General features: G+C 37.8%; 2 protein-coding genes across 2 annotated transcripts; both read left to right on the top strand.

The window, feature by feature from the left end:
* Positions 1-1473: 1473 nt before the first annotated feature.
* Positions 1474-12156, top strand: LOC102236690 (differentially expressed in FDCP 6 homolog). Its single transcript, XM_005811943.3, has 12 exons — positions 1474-1938; positions 2514-2654; positions 4983-5165; positions 6883-7113; positions 7193-7339; positions 7453-7561; positions 8479-8708; positions 8789-8896; positions 9671-9837; positions 9923-10121; positions 10211-10301; positions 11540-12156. Exons 1-12 carry the CDS (start codon positions 1843-1845, stop codon positions 11725-11727), a joined length of 1890 nt encoding a protein of 629 aa, XP_005812000.1. The 5' UTR covers positions 1474-1842; the 3' UTR covers positions 11728-12156.
* Positions 12157-12982: 826 nt separating this feature from the next.
* Positions 12983-16493, top strand: mcat (malonyl-CoA-acyl carrier protein transacylase). The gene is made up of 5 exons (XM_014473650.2): positions 12983-13550; positions 14145-14232; positions 14329-14546; positions 14619-14756; positions 16141-16493. The coding sequence occupies exons 1-5, from the start codon at positions 13137-13139 to the stop codon at positions 16411-16413; spliced, it is 1131 nt and encodes a 376-aa protein (XP_014329136.1). The 5' UTR covers positions 12983-13136; the 3' UTR covers positions 16414-16493.
* Positions 16494-19638: the final 3145 nt, after the last annotated feature.

Raw genomic sequence — 19638 nt, 5'->3', positions numbered from 1 at the left:
AATCAGTCAATGAATTTACAGTGTTAGTGTAAAAACCACATGCATATATTGGGTCCATGTGCACAGGGTCTGGTTTTATAGGCTGGAACCATGACAACCATTTTCATGATCTAATTATTCTATTGATTAGCCTACTTTTGCTCCAGCAAGTTGTGTGGAGGCTTTGTGTGATCGCATGGCTAATGTTTGACCTATTTTCCTTGAAGGGACACCAGACCAGCAGATACAGTTCAGACCAGAGGTCACAGTCTCTCATCATGAGCATGAATATCACATTAATTTGGGGATTTTATTGATTTACTTTATTCTTTTTTCATTGTTGACGTATGTGCACCCCCAAAAATATTGGGTTAAGTTGCAGCTTGACCACAAAATTTTTATATTTAATTATCAATCTTTTGTCATAATTCTGGTTGGATAGTTTCCCGTTTTTTCTGGTATATCTACGTATGTTTTAGCACAATGTTTGTTAATGGTTACAGTTGAGAAACATTGCTGATTTAAGGTAAAGTTGAAAATACCATACTTGGCAGAGGGTAACGTTTCTTTAGGTTTGAAAGCTTTGTCTTTCTTGAACAGGTTAGCATAGCTTTACGGGCTATAGGAAGTTTTTTTGATTTTTCTTTGATAAGATTTTAGTCTGGTCAGCTCTTCTTTGAGCTGTTTTAGGTTTTAAGTAAGCTCCTGCTGGCAATGCCCCCTCAAACTCAATGTTTACACTCACAGGTGAAAATGGCTGCAAACATATGTGCAATTACACAACTTTGAAAAGCAGAAGTGAAGCCTCCTGCACAACCAACAGTAATGCAGGAAGTTATTTCTGAACAATAAATCAACACTAAAACACTTGTCTTTCCCAGCAGCTATTGTACAGTGGCTGCCATACAATGGCTACAGTACAGTGGTAAAACCAGCTGACCAAATGTGCTGGAGTTTTGATTGTTTGCTAGGTAATGGCACAGTACCTGTCAATTATTTGGAGGTTCTTGAAATGGCTCATTTTCTAGACATCAACACATAATAATTAATTTATTTATTTATTTTAGTTCTTGGCCTGTTTTCAGAAGCAGTTTAGTCCCAAATAAAAGTTTAAAAAATGTAAAAAAAATATATATAAAAAAAGGGGGGGAACTTTGCATAATAGGTCCCTTTAAGTTTGATTCAAGAGGGACAGAGTTTGGCCAAGGCTTTTAAAACTTTTGTTTGGAGTCACAACAGAGCAGTAATCAGAAACACACTTCAAAACCAGTTTCTGATTATATACAAAATGTTAAGCTAAATGAGCTCCACATCACAAACTCAATATCTGAATTAAACCTGGAGGAATATTTTTAGTTTTGTCTGGAACAACATCTTTAACCATGAAAAAACTGACGGAATAAACGTCAGACAAATCACATTTCATTTCTTGGAACATTTCCTGGTTGAATTCTCAATGAAACGTAGCCTTACGCTGAAAGGATGCGTTTCTAAACTCTGTACCACCGCACATGATCTGAATTCTCCTCCAAAATGTAAATATTATGCTTCCAACTTTCCATAGTAGACCGCATTTGTATCGCGAGCTGGAGAAAAGTGTGCGTAAAGGTGCGTTTTCTATCTTATGCATGCGTAAAATTGTAAGAAGCGAGCCTGCAGCTTTGGACTCTAGGCGTTATCTCCATTTACTCCGCCTCTTTAAGTTTGCCCTACATCTGTCTGCTATGGGCTCTTTACGTGAGCGCAGCCAGCTCTGAGCTCTGCCGTTATTTGTAATATCACCCCCGCTAAGCAAAATAAAACAAAACGAAGCGCACCGCTCGGAAATGTAATTCTTCTTGCTCACTAAGCGGTCTCCAGAAGATGGACCTTAAATCCGAGCTCCTCAAGTCGATCTGGTACGCTTTCACATCGCTGGACGTGGAGAGGTGCGGGAAGGTATCCAAATCTCAACTAAAGGTAAGCGGAGACCAATTTTACAGAAATAATCAGGCTCTGACTGATTTCTTCTGGGGTTATTTTTTTGTTGTTGTTGTTGTTTATTTTACTTTTTTATTTCGCATGTCCAAACTAAAGACTATAGCTATGGCTGATTTCCTGTGAGATTGTGTTTTGTGGTATGTGAAGCAACACTGGAACACACCTTTTGAGGACAAATATTTAAAACTTATACCAACAGAGGCATGCGAACAGATCCAAGTTCAAAGTCCAGCTTTTTTCCTGTGGCCTAGAAACAAACGGTGACTCAATATTTCTACTGTCAGGGGTTTTTTTTGCGTGTGTTTTGTTTTAAAGTGGGAAAGTCAGCATCTTTTCTCTGCAGTTTTTCCCTCTTCAGTAGGTTTTATCTTAATCGGTCCAGTCTCCACATGCCTTTGCTGCTCAGAGGAATCCCAGGAAGTAGCAGACAGCTGTCCTGACATGCTTCCAGCCACTGGAAGCTGCCCGTGTTTGTGTTTGTGAGGAAACATTGCAGAGTGTAGGAGCATGAGGAGATTTAAAGTGATACGCTTATACTTGTTCTTTCTCCTCAGGTCCTTTCCCACAACCTGTACACGGTTCTGAACATCCCACATGACCCGGTTGCCCTGGAGGAGCACTTCCAGGATGATGATGATGGTCCGGTTTCTAACCATGGCTACATGCCCTACCTCAACAAATATATACTGGATAAGGCACGGCTGCAACTTCTGCACCTTCTTTTGACATAAAACTGTGTGGATCGTTTTCCTCCTGAAAAAAACATCAGATTTTATTTAAAAGCTCCTGGTGTTTTTAATACTTCTGTATACGACATACGACCTGAGGAGATAAAATCAATAATGTTGAGATTATCTCTAAAATTTAATATAAAATTTAATATAAAAAAAACAAACAAGAAAATTTCTGAGTTTGAAAAGTCAAAATACATTTTTTTTTAGAAAATGTATGAGATTAATCTAAAAAAGTCTGAGTTTTTTTTGGGCGATTTTTTAACTTTTCAAACTCAGAAATTTCCATGTTTTTTCTAGCAAACTGTTGAATTCTAAAGAGCCTATATCTCCAAATTCTTTCTAGAAAATTAATGAGATTAATCTACTAAAGATTTTCTTCCAATTTCTTGACTTTTCAAACTCAAATTGTCCATGTTCTTTCTAGAACATTTCTGAGTTTTTGTTGGAAATGTACTCCTCTGTTTTTAAATCTACAATTGCCCTAAAATGTTGTCATGTCTATTCACTCTAAAAAAAGTTCCACATATCTGTGGAAGAGAGAAAAAAAAAACATCACAGATCCAACACCGTAAGTAACTTTATATATCAGATGCTTTTCCAAATATTTATCTGTTGTTTCACAGCAGACCTGGAGTTTTTGTTTTGGAAAAGTTCAATCTTAGTCTTATGTGACCAAAGCGATTTGTAGTTTGGTGCATTTGTGAGCTTTTGAGAAAGTATTTAGCTCCATAATCCTCATCAACACTCTGCAATGAAGCAGAAATAAATATTTGTCATAGTTCCAGCTGTTTTAAATTCTCTAACTCTTGCTCTGACTAGATATTTGCACATTTAGGTCAGGAGCAATTTTCTTGTAGACATTTTTTGACTCCTGTTCTCGTCTTTTAAAGTTGTGCTACATCATATTTACACTCGTGGGAAACAGGAAGTCGAAGGTTATTTATTTAAAGCTTGCCAGATAATCAACCAAAAATATACGTTTTAAAAATTCTTAAAATACATCTATTTAATAGGAATTGTTAGAGAGTCAGTAAGTGTGTCCGAAGTTAATTATTTTATATATGCGGTGTAATTTAGTTCCTGAACAGCAACAAATATCCCAGTTTCTTTCTATTGGAATCAGTTATTTAGGCCAAATTCAGCACTTCAAAGTAGCACAGAGTATTAATACAACTTTTCTAAACATCTTAAATAATTTATTAGTAAGTATTTTAGGATCAGTTTGAGGGCAGAAACTGTCACATGTCATAAGTTTAGCTCCTAAATAAAAAAATGTACTAATGCTGAAAAAAAGGGATTATTTAACTAATAAAAAAAATACAGCAGAATATAACTCATAATAATCCATGGTCTCGTTATTACATTTTGTTAATATTTGTTGCTATTTTGTAAAATCTTTGAAACTTTAGATTTGATCATTTAGGCAAGTGTGACAACATTTAATAAAACAAGACTAATATTTGCTCATTAAAGTGTTGACATTTATTTTGTGAGCGTAAATTCAAATAAGAAGTGATAGATATTATGTTTCTTTGCCCTGTATTGTCTTCCTATTCTGTTTTAAGAAAGAAGTAGCCCAGATACAAGTGTCGTAGTAAAAACTAGGGTTAAAATAGAGACAAAACTGTCAAACTAAGTCATGTTTGTGACCCAATTGTAGAGTCTGACTGAGGCAAAAAGGAGAATTTTAAATAAAAAATATAACAAGAAGAACTTAAAGAGCATGACAAAGCATGAAGGGAACCAGTGACAGCAATAGAAAACAGAGCAAAGAGAAATGAAAGGTAAAAGTACGGAAGAGGATTAGAGCCTAATCTTTTTTTTACTTTTTTCTCAGAATTGTGACTTTAATTTTTTCTTTTAAATCAAAAGTGAGAATTCTGAGATTAAATCTTCTAATTTAAAGTCCAGGTTCTGATTTTTTTTTAAAAAGAAGAAAAAAAGTCAGAATTATTTTTCTTTTTGATGGCTCTAATCTTCTTCCATACAAAAGGCTTTAGGAACTAGTTTGAAAAAGAAAGAAACGTACCATAAAGTGAGTTAAACACAAACGTTATTTTATTAACTGGAACCCATCAGCTGACTCATAAATGCATGTTGGATGAATTAAATTTTTAAGTTTTCCTTTACCCGGTAACATTAGTCATTATTGTGTTGGTTATTTTAAATAATAAATCTAAAAGAACACAAAACTCTCCAGTATGAATAATATTTTTGCAAACACAACATGTTAAGTTTAATATTAGATTTAGAGGAGACACATTTGATCACATGTTTCTGTACTTCCAGGTGAAAGAGGGGATGTTTGACAAAGAAAGATTTGACGACTTGTGCTGGATGATGACCATGAAGAAGAATTTCAACATGACATCGCAGAGGCTGCTGCTGTCGGAGCGGGACTGCTTTAAGCTCTTCTGTTTGTTCAACCTGCTGTCTGAGGACAGCTACCCACTGGTGATGATCACAGAGGAGGTAAAGGATGCTCCGATTTATCCACCCACACGCCTTTACCTGCTCTCATGTCTGTTTGTGGATGCAAATGGAGTAAATGGAGATATTCTGATAAAAGCTGAGAAATGGGAGATGTTTATCTGATGATAAAATCAATTTGCGGAAAGGATTTTGAACAAAATTGAAATTTCTAACCTCAGGTCTCATACAGAATCGGTGTTTGTTTTTCTTTCTTCTTTTTTTTGCAAAGCATTTCTGGAGTGAACATTCAAAATGAAAACATGACATTGTCTGATCTGTACATAAACGTGATATCAGAACTTTTCATTTTAACAACACACACTTTCTAGGAATTAACTATTTATTCTAAACAAGCTTTTACAGGTTAACTAGGTTTTGCATTTTGTACTGTTTTAAGAAATGCACCACTTGTGCTAATGTTAATAGTAATGTTAGAAATGCTCCAAAGCCACAACAAAAAAAAACTTCAAAAATCCTCAAAGGTTCACAGAACTTCTTCCCATTAAGTTTCCTACAGATTATTTTTGATTAAAAATCTTTAACTTTGCTGCTCAAGGAAAAATTTTGAACATAGATCACCATTAATGTCTTTACTGCTTTTGTATTTATCATTTCATCATTTTCATTTCTTCAATCAGCAGTAGTTCATGTAAAATGATGCTTCGCTACATTTTTTTTGTCTACAACAGTAAAATAATTCTGAAGCTTCTTCCTGTTTCTTTCCTCGTCCGTGGCATTATATTTGTGCCACTAATTTGAGCATGCAGTGAGACTGATCTGAGCGCACATATCTATGTGAACTAATAATAATTTGAGGCGTTTAAATCTCACATACGCTCGCTCTGGAACTAAACCCTGACAACTTTTGCTGAACCAGACAACTATCAAATTAAGAGTCCCACTTGGAGCACTTTTAACAGCGCTCAGAGCAGGTAGTTAGGTTTGGTTCCACTATAATTAGGATAATGTTTTACTAGCCTAACTCTTTAGTGCCCTACATGCAGTTCATTATGCATGTGGGCGGAGCGACGGCTCCTCTAGCACATCTAAAAACATATTAAAAAATGTTTGCTTTTAAACTATAAAAAATGTAGCCTAGATGTCAGGAATCATTTATACGTTTTTTAGACTTGTTTCTAATATGATTAATATAATCTAAACTCTGCTGACTGCTGATTAAATCCAAGTGACAGACCTTTAATGTCTTATTGTTACTCTCCTGATTTGCATTACTTTGGTGTGGAGTGCTGTAGAAAACCACAACCAATGCTCTTCATGTGAATCTTTCCGCTTTTATTTTCCTTTTTCCAGCTCTTCTGGGTCTGTTATTATTTATTCTTTGAAAAATGCAGCAAAATAAGTTGAAAAATAATTTATTTTTGTATATGTGTTTGTTAAATAATGCTTTAGAGAAAAACAACTAACCACATGATGAAAACACCAATAAGTGCAGCTCTGTCAGCGAAGTGGTTTCACATTTCTTCACAGTGAAAAAGAATTAAAGCGCAAGTAAGTTAATGAGGCTCTTCCTTCCTCCACTTCCTCCAAAACGATTTTGGTTTCCTGTAAGTCAGAGACAAAAATACCCCCTCTGTTGTACAATAAGCACAGCAGCATTCTCCTGGAGAAGTATAAAACCAGAGGCTTTCTCTAATCTAAAGTGCTTACAAAAACTAAACTAAAATAATCCCAGTTGTGACATTTTTCCTGCTTCTAGGTAGAATATCTCCTGAAGAAAATCTGCACAGCTATGAGCCAGGAGTGGGATGTGAAGCCCTTAGAGGACCTTATAAGTCGGGACCCCACAGTGCAGGAAGAGGGCATGTCGGTGTGGACGTTCCTGGAGCAGATGAGTACGGGTCAGCTGCTGAGGGTCACCAGCGTCGAGGCTTTCAGCTTGGCTTTGCACGAAGTCTTCCTGGAGATGTATCACAATGTCCTCAAGAGGGTGGGTCCTTCTGAATCCACTCAGGAAGCGTGAATGCGCTCCAAACATTTGACCCAGAGTGTGCTCCCCCGTTTCACAGGGCTATATGTGGAAAAAGGGGCACATGCGCAGGAACTGGACGGAGCGCTGGTTCGTGCTCAGGTCCTCCTCCATGGTCTACTACGTCAGCGAGGACTTAAAAGACAAGCGAGGGGAAATCCAGCTGGACAAGAGCTGCGTTGTAGAGGTGGGTGAGGAAACATCTCCGGCAGGACTTTGATCCGCCCAGAATTTGCGTTTCACAAACACACGTTTCAGAGTCTGAGCCTGTTTGCCTTCTTCTTTTTTTTTCTACTTCAGCCTGTTCCAGACAGGGAGGGGAAACGCTGCCTGTTCTGTGTGAAAACCCACAACAAAACCTACGAGATGAGCGCTTCTGACCAGAGGCAGAAGGTGGAGTGGACTCAAGGTGTGTGAGAGAGTCAATCAGCAAAGGTCAAATTAAATCTATACTGATGTTATCTGAGCAGGAATGATTATTTAAAGGGGAGCTTTTATGCAAAATTCACATTTTGCACGTTTTTATACTTCCATTTGTGGATCTCCTGCTTAAAAAAAACACCCAGCTGTTTTTTGGAAATAAGTTAACCCTTTATGACCTAAGTTTCAAATCTCCGCCTGGATATTTTTTGCTTATTTTAATTGTACCAAGTTCTTTAAATGTCCTGTGAGTAAATATATTTGCCCATTTCTGCATAACAACAGGAACCTTCTATATCTAGCAAGTTATTTTTGCAATTTACCATAAAAGAGCGCCCCTCACTAATTTCACTCCCTGCTACAGCGGGAGTGAAATTACCGTAATAACCCGATATTGGCTGGAAAGCGCAATGTCTCCCTTTTCAGAAATCGTTGGGATTTTTCAGATAACGCAAAGTGTGGCAGAATTACGGTACTGGAAATTTGGCTGGACTGTCGCCAAAACGTTCAGTCTGGAAGGGTTAATGTCCTGAACAGTAAATAAATAAACTAATAAATAAACAGTAAATAAACTAAATAAATGAGGTTAAACAGGACAAGAAAGCTTGTAAAAATTTTACAAAAGTCTTCCACCGTTAAATAGAGAAGCAGTGTTCAGCTTCTATGCACCACAAATTTGGAACAAATTTCCAGAAAACTGCAAAACAGCCGAAATACCGAGTTCCTTTAAATCAAGACTAAAATCCCAGCTGATTTTAACGTTAGAAATGAAACTTTAATCAAACATGCTTCAATTGTTGACTGTGAGTCCTAAGACTTTAGAACACACTTGTTTCACTTGTATCTTGTCCTGCTCAAGTGAAACTGAAATAAAACATCTTCATTTGTGTTTTCTTACCTTTGCAGCTATTCAAACAGCCCTCCGTCTTCAGCGTGAGGGTAACTCCTCCCTCCACCAGGAGCTGAAGCTGAAGCGGCGCGTCCAGCGGGAACACAGCAACCGGGAGCGCAGCCGCAGCACCCGGAGCAGCTGCAGCAGCCGGAGCAGCCAATCAGATGACTCCAACTTCCAAGAGATGGAGCGGATGGAGAAGGAGAAGGAGAAGCAGGATTTGGAAATTGAGAGCATCATTCAGGTGAGATGGAGCAGAAGGCGGAGTTTTGTCACCGTTACGCTTTGGGGATTTTGTTGTGCTTCACCTTCTGCGTTTTGCAGCATGCGCGAGAGTTGGAGATCCGCAGAAGGGAGTCGGAGGAGAGGGAGAGAAGGAAGCAGAGGGAGGTGCAGATGGATCTGGAGAGACAGCTGAAGGAGGCTGAAATGGTTTGTCAAAGTTAAAAAACTCAACCAGCTCACTCACTTACCCAATGTGAGAACAGCAGCAAAATATTAGCAGTAAAATAAAACTCTCAACTTAGTACAATACTAAACACCACTACTACTCTGGCTAATTTACCATAATAGTCAAAACATTAGTGGTGAAATATTAGTTTTTAGTCTTTGTTTTTTCTTTTTGTGTTTGTGTCCTCCATCCCTGCAAAGCTTACGCTTTTGGCGCAGATATTTAAAGATATGAGTACATATTCAGCTGTCACCTAAAAAGAACCATTATAGATGGCTGTGACCTTATAGACAAAAAATGTAACAAGAAATTCATAAGGAACACTCTGACATTAATTTTCTTAATTTGTTGCCATGTTACGGAGGGAGAACAGATTATTTCAGACAGGTAGCTTTGGCAGCTAAAGACCAAACATACCCAAATCCACATCCAATGATGAGAGAAATAAAAACAATTAATGAGTTTTTGAGAAAATAATTAGTTCCCATGTTACAGAGGGGGAACAAATTATTTCAGGCAGTTGAAATATTTGGTTCCTCCCACCTAACTTTGGCAATTAAAGAGCAAATGGTTTTTTAACTGGTTTTTACCACTGTATGTGGTGTACAACGGCTGCTGGAAAAGTGTTCTGTTGCCGACTTACCATCCAGAAACCACTTGCTGCATTCTTGTTGGTTGTGCAGGAGGCTCTGCTAATGCTTTTCAGAGATGTTGTTAAGGCTCCAGTTTGCTGCAGTGTATCTGTTTGTGTCCAGATGAGGGACAGCATGCAGGCTGAGATCCAGGAGAAGGAAAGGAAGGCCGAGCAGCAGAAGAGACGGATCCAGGAGCTGGAGCTGACGCAGCAGAAGCTGGAAGCAGCTCTCAGCATGGAGATCCAGGCTCGGCTGGAGGAGGAGAGGGCCCGACAGGAGCTGGAGAGGTTTCGCTTGGCGTTCTTACGTCACGTTATAATCGTGTTTGCAGAAATGTGTTGATGGAGACATTCTGTCCCTTCCTTTTCTCAGGTTGCTGGAGGCTGAAGAGGAGAAGAAGATGCAGTTTCAGCTCCTCCAGGAACAGGAGAAGATCTTGCAGCGCCTTAGCTCCACGTGCGAAGCCTCAAACGGGACGGTGGACGAGAACACGCCGTCCGCCCTCTACTCGGCCTCCGTGGAGCTCCGAAATTTGCAGGCATCTCGTAAGAGGAGCCATCAGCACCTTGAGGTGACAAAAGAAACACACATGAAGCAAAAAAAATTAGATTTGGGGGGAAAAAAGTCAAACACAGATGTGAAACTTTGTTGGATTTCCAGGAGATGCAGGAGAGGCTGAGAAACGCCAGTCAGCACGTACGCCACTGGAACGTCCAGCTGAACCGCCTGATGACGCCGATCACTCCTGCAGGTACGAGATGACTTCACCGCATTGGAGAACTTTTAATGCCTGCACATAAAAACTAAATTTTCCTAATAGTGAAATAGAAAACGCAAAAATTCTTAAAGTTCAAGGAAAGTTACTTTCTATTTTTCTAACATAGAAATTCACAGGCCTGTTTCATGATTTACACAATTCTCCAAAATTTGGGAAAAAATATTTGTTGCTAGATTGGATAGATTTGTTAGTAAACACCAACTACTCAATGAGAGTCAGTATGGATTTAGATCACAAAGATCCACAGCGAAGGCAGTTCTTCATTTAATAGAAGAGGTGACCAGTGCATTAGATAAAAAGAAATCTGCTGTTATTGACTTAAAAAAGCATTTGATACAATTGATCATGAAATACTCATCAACAAACTCGAGCATCGAAAATTTCTAAACTCCTCTGCCCTTCATATTCTGTACTGTTCATGTATTTTTGCCATATTACAGTGTGGAAGTTTGGGGCAACACTTACAAAACTTCACTTTAACCATTTAGACACTCCTAGTGTCTAATCAAGAAATGCTATGGCATTTTACTGGACAAATAAGTCTAGTTTGTGCTCACTTTTATAGAATCAAATTCAATCCAGACGAATCCAAATCATTCCAATGAATAGTTTTAAAACTATAAGTTTTACTCTTTATATAAACTTTATTATAAGACACATTTTTGTTACTGTCTCTCTTTAAATCAGACCAAATTTATCCTTTAACCCCTCTGTAACTAACAGATAGATAGATAGATAGATAGATAGATAGATAGATAGATAGATAGATAGATAGATAGATAGATAGATAGATAGATAGATAGATAGATAGATAGATAGATAGATAGATAGATAGATAGATAGATAGAGATAGATAGATAGATAGATAGATAGATAGATAGATAGATAGATAGATAGATAGATAGATAGATAGATAGATAGATAGATAGATAGATAGATAGATAGATAGATAGATAGATAGATAGATAGATAGATAGATAGATAGATAGATAGATAGATAGATAGATAGATAGATAGATAGATAGATAGATAGATAGATAGATAGATAGATAGATAACAATGGATTTAACGTTGACAAACTGGACCAATGAATCATATCTAATATTACTTGTTAATTAACATCTTCATTAATGGACATTTTACAAAATTAACTGCATAGTCAAAACAAAATCAAAATGTAGCTTTTTATTATTTTTTAAATTTTTTTGCAGAGCGTTTGGACAGTCGTCTTCAGTCAAAATATACTTGTCCCAAAAAAGAAGGAGCGCTGGCCAGCAACGAGTTCATCTGTAAATATAAGATAAGGAACGAACAGAACAACAGAATACGTGGAGACGAATCGGAGAATCTGGAGGTGCAGCTGGAGGCCGACAGCCTCTCAGAGGAATCAGGATGTTAGGAGTTTTAATCACATTTCAACTGTAATTTATCTTAAAACAGAGCAATATTTGGAATCACTCAAGAAACACCTACAATGTAATAGAAAGTGTACAGAGACGTTTTTCTTAAAAGCAGCAAGTTGGGAAATTTCTGTAGACGAACAAATAAGAGAAGAGGATGGAGTGCAGATGAATCACAGAGAAAGAAAGAAAGAAAGATACAAAAACTATTTCTGAAAGCTATTTAAGAGACAATGTTCTTCCTGCAGAAAGCATTGAATCATATTTACAGTATTATATTTTGAGTGTAAAGATGGAGAGCAATGATGATAACATAAGTCCCAGTCTAATTAGCACCGAGCAATACTAACAGTTTTCTACAATAAATTCTCTGGAGGTGTTGAAACAGTTTGTCATGTTTGTCGCTTCAATTAAAAGTCTGAATGTATTGTTGCTGGTTTTCTTTTGCTTTTTCTCGATTGTCGTCTGGTGGAAATTATGTGATGCAAACGGGAAGATGTTTTATTATCTTGTTTTTTTGTTCTAGAAGAGTTTTGTTATTGGACAAACAAGATTACATATAAACGTACATATAGTGTGCAAAATTTTTATTATTTTCCAAAGATAGTTCAGAGAACATTTTTGCAGCTAAAGGTTGGCAAAAGGTTTTCAGACTGAGATCTTGTTTTTTCACAAAATATACTGTTTCATTTTAATGGTTTTTAAATCCATTGGAAACATATTAACCTTGAAATGTTTATTATTTAACTTCATGAAGACAAGTGACAGAAAGATCCAGCACTGAAATAGTAATATTGTGAAAAACAAACTTTCTGTCAGCGTTTTGACCACAACTTACTTAAGTTATGCAGCATAAAAATAAATAAAACAAGACACTGCTTTAATTTTATCTCAGAAAGTGACTAATCGGTGAGATTTTACATGTTTCATTCTCAGTATACGTTTCATACGGGAAGATTGATGGTGATGAAGCCTTCCTACCTCCATTTCTTGTGAATAATCACAAGTTTCTGAGTTTATTAGGAATCTAATTGGTTTCAAGGTTTGTAGATATTTTTTATAAGCCCGTGTTATGATTTTTGAGGGTTTTCTTCAATCTTTTTCCGTATGATTGACGTCACAACATCAGTAATCATTTCTCACTGTTACAAACTTTAAATTCAGGCATTTAAGTTTGTAACTGTGACGCGGAATATTTTTTGGCCAGAGGGGGCGCTGCAGAGAGGAAGCACCGGATCGTGAACCGGAAGAGAAACAAAACCGCCCGAGTTTTCTAAACAATATGGCTGCTCCCTATGGCTGTCATGCCGAGCTGAGAAAATAGTTCAGTTTGAACTATTTTGACTTTTATGTTAGTTTTGCAGCTTGTTAAAGCTAGCTGTGAGTTGGTTTTATTCGGAACTAGCTCATGCTAGCACCGAAGGTTGTCGGAATGGCTGCAGCCTTCAGATGGAAGGTCAGACCGGTGCTGTATCTGAGCCGGAGACTGTCCACCCAGGAGCAGGCTGGACCTCCGGACTCTCCCCCGGAGAGCCAGTTACCTGCGGTCAAGGTGAGAAGACCGAGAAAGGATCCCAGGGGCCATTCCGTGCTTCTCTTCCCCGGGCAGGGTAGCCAGTTTGTGGGTATGGGTAAAGGACTGACGAAGTACCCCAACGTGAAAGAGATGTTCTCCGCAGCGCAGAAGATTCTCGGCTACGACCTGCTGACACTGTGCCTGGAGGGGCCGGAGAAGGACCTGCTGAAGACGGTGCACTGTCAGCCGGCGGTGTTCGTCACCTCTCTGGCTGCGGTGGAGAAGCTGCACCATGAAAACCCAAAGGTCACACAAGCTTTACGCGCTTGTTTAATTCCCATTTCTGTTGAAGTTTAACTCAAGATAAAGTAGAAATACATTTTAGTTTTCACCTGTTTTTCTCAAGTAAAAGTAAAAAGTACGCGTCCAAGAAATTACTCAAGAAAAAAAAAATGTGAAAAGGTTACTCACGTATTGAGTAACTGATCAGATCATCTGATTTAATATTTAAAAATGATGTCATCAGATTGACAAGAAGTATAAAAACATACATTAATGATATTTGAAAGTTTTGCCCCAGAAAACGTGCTAAGCCTGGTGGTTGGGCTCTAGGGCAGTCATTCATCCAGCGGCCCGCCGTGTTTTTGAGTTAAAAAATGCTTAAAGTTGACAGGAAATTTGAAATTATCACTTGATAATTTTGTGTTATTGGAAAGTTGGAAGATTAGTATCTGAACACCAACTATAAAGTCTTAAAAAATGCAAACATTTAAAAAGAAATGTAAATAAATAAGCAATCCTAAGCCTGGTGGGGCCACATGTAAAACCTGGTAGCCCGCCAGGCTTATAATACACTGAGGGAAACCATGATTTGTGCGTATTTTCCTCCGGTCTCAACAGGCTATTGAGACGTGTGTCGCTGCTGCAGGTTTCAGTGTTGGTGAATTTGCTGCTCTTGTTTTTGCTGGAGCCATGAACTTTTCAGAAGGTAAGAATCACTTTTTGTCAAAGATGTTTTAATATAGTGAAAGTCTGATGAGAGACTCTTAAAGTTTTAATGTTATTCCTTCTGCTGGTCTTCTAGCTTTGTATGCAGTGAAGGTGCGTGCGGAGGCCATGCAGAAAGCCTCTGAACTGGTTCCCAGTGGGATGCTGTCGGTCGTTGGCAGACCGCAGGCTCATTATAAATACGCCTGCCTTCAAGCCAGAGAGCACTGCAAGAGTCTGGGGATTGAGGACCCCGTTTGCTCTGTGGCCAACTATTTATTCCCGGATGGCAGGGTCATTGCAGGGCACCAGCAGGTACGAACCGGCGATGTTCAGCTGTAGATTTGGCACCAGTGCAATATTGATGTGGCTTTGGGTTTTGTTTAGGCCCTGGACTTCCTCCAGCAGAACTCGCGCCGTCTAGAGTTCATCAGGGCTAAACCTCTCCCAGTTAGCGGAGCATTCCACACCGAGCTGATGGCGTCGGCTACCAAACCACTAAAAGAGGTGCTGCAGCAGGTGGAGGTCAGTCAGCAAACGTTTCCTACACAACAGGCTGCACTTCTGCTTTATTACATCCACCTAACAGAACTACAGTTTTCTAGTTGCTCTGTTTACTCTGGTTCTTTTAATTTGTGCCCCCTCTGATGCTTTTTCTGTTGCAAACATATTAAAATTGAAGGGAAAATATGCCTTAAAGTCTCCTATTGAATGTTGCTGTTTTATGTGCAGGAGGCTAAAATAAAATGAAATCACATTTTTAAAAGTTATGAACATGTTTAATGAGTAAGAAAATGTTTGTTCCTCAAGTTAATTACAAACAAATGCTCTTCATTTTTTACATTTTATTTGTATAGTTCCATTTTTATTAAAAGAAAAATAATATTACAACTACTAAAGTTAAAAATTTCTGATTAGACTTTATTTTCCTGACATAATAAACAAACAAATTTTATATTTTATATTGGGGGGATATAAAAAGATTAAATGAAAATTACCCACATTCTCGTTAACTATTGAGAATCATATATGTTGTAGTTTAAACAAAAGCCAATCAGTAAATAATTTTTTAAAGAATTTAAGTAAAATTTATCAGTATATTATTATGTAGATACATTTTTATCAAATGTGTAAATATTCTTGGATAATATAGAATCATTTCACTATATACTAAGTTATTTTATGTTTACTGATCAACAGCATAGCGGGAAATAATTTAAAATATTAATTTGGTTCAAAAAGTAGGGATCAACATTTGATTGGTTAACCAACATAGCAAAACATTTTCGACCAATCACCGTGGCTCTAGCAGTGTTAGCTGTGCCTACTGAGTTTCATTTCTGATTAGATCATTTAAAATGCTCTGCTGCTCAGGAGTAGAATATAATTGATTAAATATAAGTGAATCATGAAGTATTCTGTTAAAATGTAGGAAATACATTTTTATATATTCTTGCCTTTTTCGAAACATTAGTTTTTTTTTATTAATGATGCATAGCTGTCCAGTTAATCCAGCTGCTCTACATAGTTAGAGTTTATATTGAGGAATGTTTATTTGCAAAAGAAAAATTTCTTTTTTTTTTGTTTTGGGCCTGCACAGGGGCAAAAGTGTCATTTTATTATTGCTAATTTTGTTATTTTATTATGTTTTTTTTCTCTTCACTAGTAGTAGAATTGTTGTTTTTATTATGATCAATAAAGTAATTAAGGTTGCATGTTTTTTTTTCTCCTTTACTACTACTACATCAACAAAAACACACCAAAAGAACTACAATGGACTCTTTTTTGTGCATTTAATTTAATTTCTATGTATCTTCGCTTAATCCAAACACCTGGATTTGATTTGTTCATATCACAATAATAATTTCTTTTAAAATTGCTTCGTTTTTCAACATTATTTTCCTTTCAGGTGCGACGCCCCGAGATCAGGGTCTACTCCAATGTGGACGGAAAGCGCTACATGAGTGAAAGCCACGTTCGCAAGCAGCTGGTCAAGCAGCTGGTGTCGCCGGTGAAATGGGAGCAGGCTCTGCATGAAATCTACGAAAGGATGCAGGGGGAGAATTTCCCTCAAACATACGAGTTGGGCCCCGGGAAGCAGCTGGGCGTCACGCTGCAGAAGTGCAACAGGAAGGCCTCTCAGTTGTACGCTCACGTGGACGTCACTGCAAGCGAAAAGTGACTCTAATGATGGAAAAGATTGTGTCTAACTGTGTATTTAATGAAATGTTTTTAAATAAACACGCCAGTCGGTTTTTCTCATCTTGAAGTTTATTTGTAAGACGTGGGGAAAAAAAAGCCTCGTCAAATCTGCAACAGAAAGTCCAGCTCCCGTCATTTAATCACAAGCAAAGCTACACATCGTTTGTAAAAACCTTGGCCTCTTAAACCAGTAAGAAACTGCAAAAGACTGCAGGCCAGCAACAGTCCAGTCATGAGAAACATGCTTTCTGATATCAGTGCAACAGCAAAACAGCCTTCCAGTGCTACAATGTTCTGGCTTTTCAGGAAACTTTTTAAAAACAATTAAACCAATCTGGAGGTGCTTCAGTGAATTTAGCAACACATTTTTTTAAACTCTAAGGAAGGCGATCCAGTCTGTCGTTAATGTCAATACAGCTCATGGAAATGGTATAAAAAAAGAAAAGTAAACAGCAGAAACAAAAATCAGCATTAATTTTAAATCAAATGCAAACTTAATTTTTTTTTTTTTCATCAAACATACGCAGACTTTCTTTGGGCCTCTTCCCAGGCCTCCTCTTACATCCACAGTCCACCAAAAATGCTTGCTGCTGCCAAAAGTGCTACAGTCACGAGTGCTCCTCTGGTCCAGCCAGGGCAAGCCACCACTTTTAAACTGCTCACCTTGAAAATAAAAGAAAATGATAAAAACAATGTGATTTTACAGCATTAAGTGAATAGATATTTTAGTGTATCTGGAAAGGTTAAGTGGATAGTTTTTCTATCTTTAACATTCATGACAGGCTATGCTAGCCGCAGAGAGCTAGAGGGGATAAGCAGTGCTACACTTAGGGTGATTGACAGCGCTAAGACCCGCCTTCTGGCTCTTGTTGGTTGTTTTTACTTAGCACTGGAAAAAGGCAGAGTAGCTTGATTTTTTTTGCATATTAACTGTCTTATACCAATCTGTCAAGACATAGTGTCAATTTCAACTAAAATACAAAAAATAATTTTTGATAAAAGGTTACATACTGCACCTTTAAAGACCCAACGCACGAAATCTGCAACTTTTTTTTTCTCAAAAAAACATAAAAGAACTCTTGTTTGTTCAACCAAAAATAGTTTTTGTGTGGATTAGATTTATGGAAGAAATTAAATTATGAGCTAACACAAAGCACAAATATAAGCCAGCTTAAAAAAACTGTTCAAAAAAGGAGCTTATTGGGAAATATGTTGCATAGGATGGGTGTTTTAAAGACCAAATATGCTATTGTTGATATTAAAAATGTATAAATAATTCTACTTTTAAGGATGAGACTAAGGTTTAAGTGTCATTCAACGTGGGAATAATTTAAGAGTTTATCTGGTGTGGGGAGATTTAAATGTTAGTAGGTTAATGATGATGAGAGGAGATAGAAATCATAAGATCTTTTATATTTTATCTGCCCCTTTTTGAACAAATTATGTAAAATTGCATGGCAATTTTACATAATTTGATCATTTGTTTTATTATTTTTTTCTGTTTTTACTTTTCCTCTGTTCAAAATAAATAAAAAATTGTATATAGTTTATAAAAGTCTGTTTTTCAAGAGCTTACTTAGAATAAAATATTTAACTGCTACTTGTTCTCACAAAATTAAACCTAACATAATCAAAAGAAACACTGCCAGGTTTCCCACAGTGTATTACAAGCCTGACGGGCCACCAGACTTTGCTTGAGCCCCCACCAGGCTTAACATTGTTTATTTATTTTAGTTTTTTTTTAAGACTTTATAGTTGGTGTTTAGGCATTAATCTTCCAGTATAACAATAACACATAACTATCGTGATATTTTCAAATTTCCTGTCAACTTTAAACATTTTTTAACTCAAAAACATGGCGGCCGGCTGGATGACTGCCCAAGCGCCCCGAGCAACAGTCTTAGCAAGTTTTCTGGGGGCAACCCTGCACTGAATCGAAGATCAAATAATTACCCAGGTTGCCTTTGCCTCTGCTCTGGGGTTCCCCGGCCCGGACGTAGTGCTGACAATCCAGGCCTTCACCGGAGCCAACAGGCTCTGGAAACCCCACAGCTGGTTGTGGAGATCCCTGTAAAACACCAACCAAGATAACAACCAAAAACATAAATATCCAACTAGAAATATGAGATCAAAACATGTTTTTGTACCTGTAGATGATCCGTGTCAGAGTCCGGGCAGGTCCCAGCAGGTAGAGAGGAGTTGGCGGCCGGTTTGGATCTCTCCTGGCCCACTCCTGGTCCAGAAGGTCTCCGATTTCAGCCAGCTGTCGACCAACGACCCTCGCTGCTCTGTCACGGATCCTAAACCAGGAAAACAGAAAGCATTATTAACTACCAACAATAAAACGTCTTTAAAACCCAATTGTTTGGAAGACTTGATCAAATATTTTCTCTTTGTCGTGCTTGTTGTTGGCACAACTCATCCGACATGGTGTGTTTACATGGAACAATGTGCTCAGGAACTGAAACAGGAGCAGGGAGTGTCCGTACTGTACCTGAGGCTCCCGTCCGCCACCTCTCCAGGTCCAGCCTGGAGGGTCACAGCACGGTTCGGATGCCTGGTTTGTTCCACCATCGTGTTTTCTGAGCAGGAGCAACATTTCCACATGAGTTCTTGTCAGATTATGTTGATTAAACACCACATTGATAATGCAGGATGGAAAGAGCTTGCACGTGATCATGCATTATCTCTGGACTTCTAACGTTCATAAACAAGCTGTGTAAACAGGAGAACATGTGACCAGGATGGGTGGCGCTTGTTACCAGGGAGAGAGTCCAATTAAAATAAAAAAAAAAAAGATCTGAGGTGGTGACTTCATCCTTCTGATGTCTGCTGCTGCTAAGCTGTTTCACTTCCCTAATTTATTTGGAGCTGGTTATGTTAGAAAGTGTTGCTCTAATAATGTTTTTATAACAAAACTTGTTCGATTATGTTTGTAGGTTTTACTTTTAACCTCCTGTGATCTCCTAAGCTGAGATCAGACCTGTTGTTCTCATGCTCTTTAATGCAAATGCCACATTTCCATAACCCAAATCAACCAAACGGCTCTTTTCTCCACTCAGCAGGGAGAAATACAGCGTCACTCGCCTCAGATAATCCCCATAAACTTTAAATAGGTTTACAATTTTTAGACAAATTTACCAAAAAAAAAAGCAGTATTTTTATATGTAAACGTGAGGTTTTATTTCCCTTAATATCTTTTTTA

The sequence above is a fragment of the Xiphophorus maculatus genome, chromosome 17 (assembly GCF_002775205.1).
Source record: "Xiphophorus maculatus strain JP 163 A chromosome 17, X_maculatus-5.0-male, whole genome shotgun sequence".
Lineage (NCBI taxonomy): Eukaryota > Metazoa > Chordata > Actinopteri > Cyprinodontiformes > Poeciliidae > Xiphophorus > Xiphophorus maculatus.
This window is presented reverse-complemented; position numbering and strand designations above follow the sequence as displayed.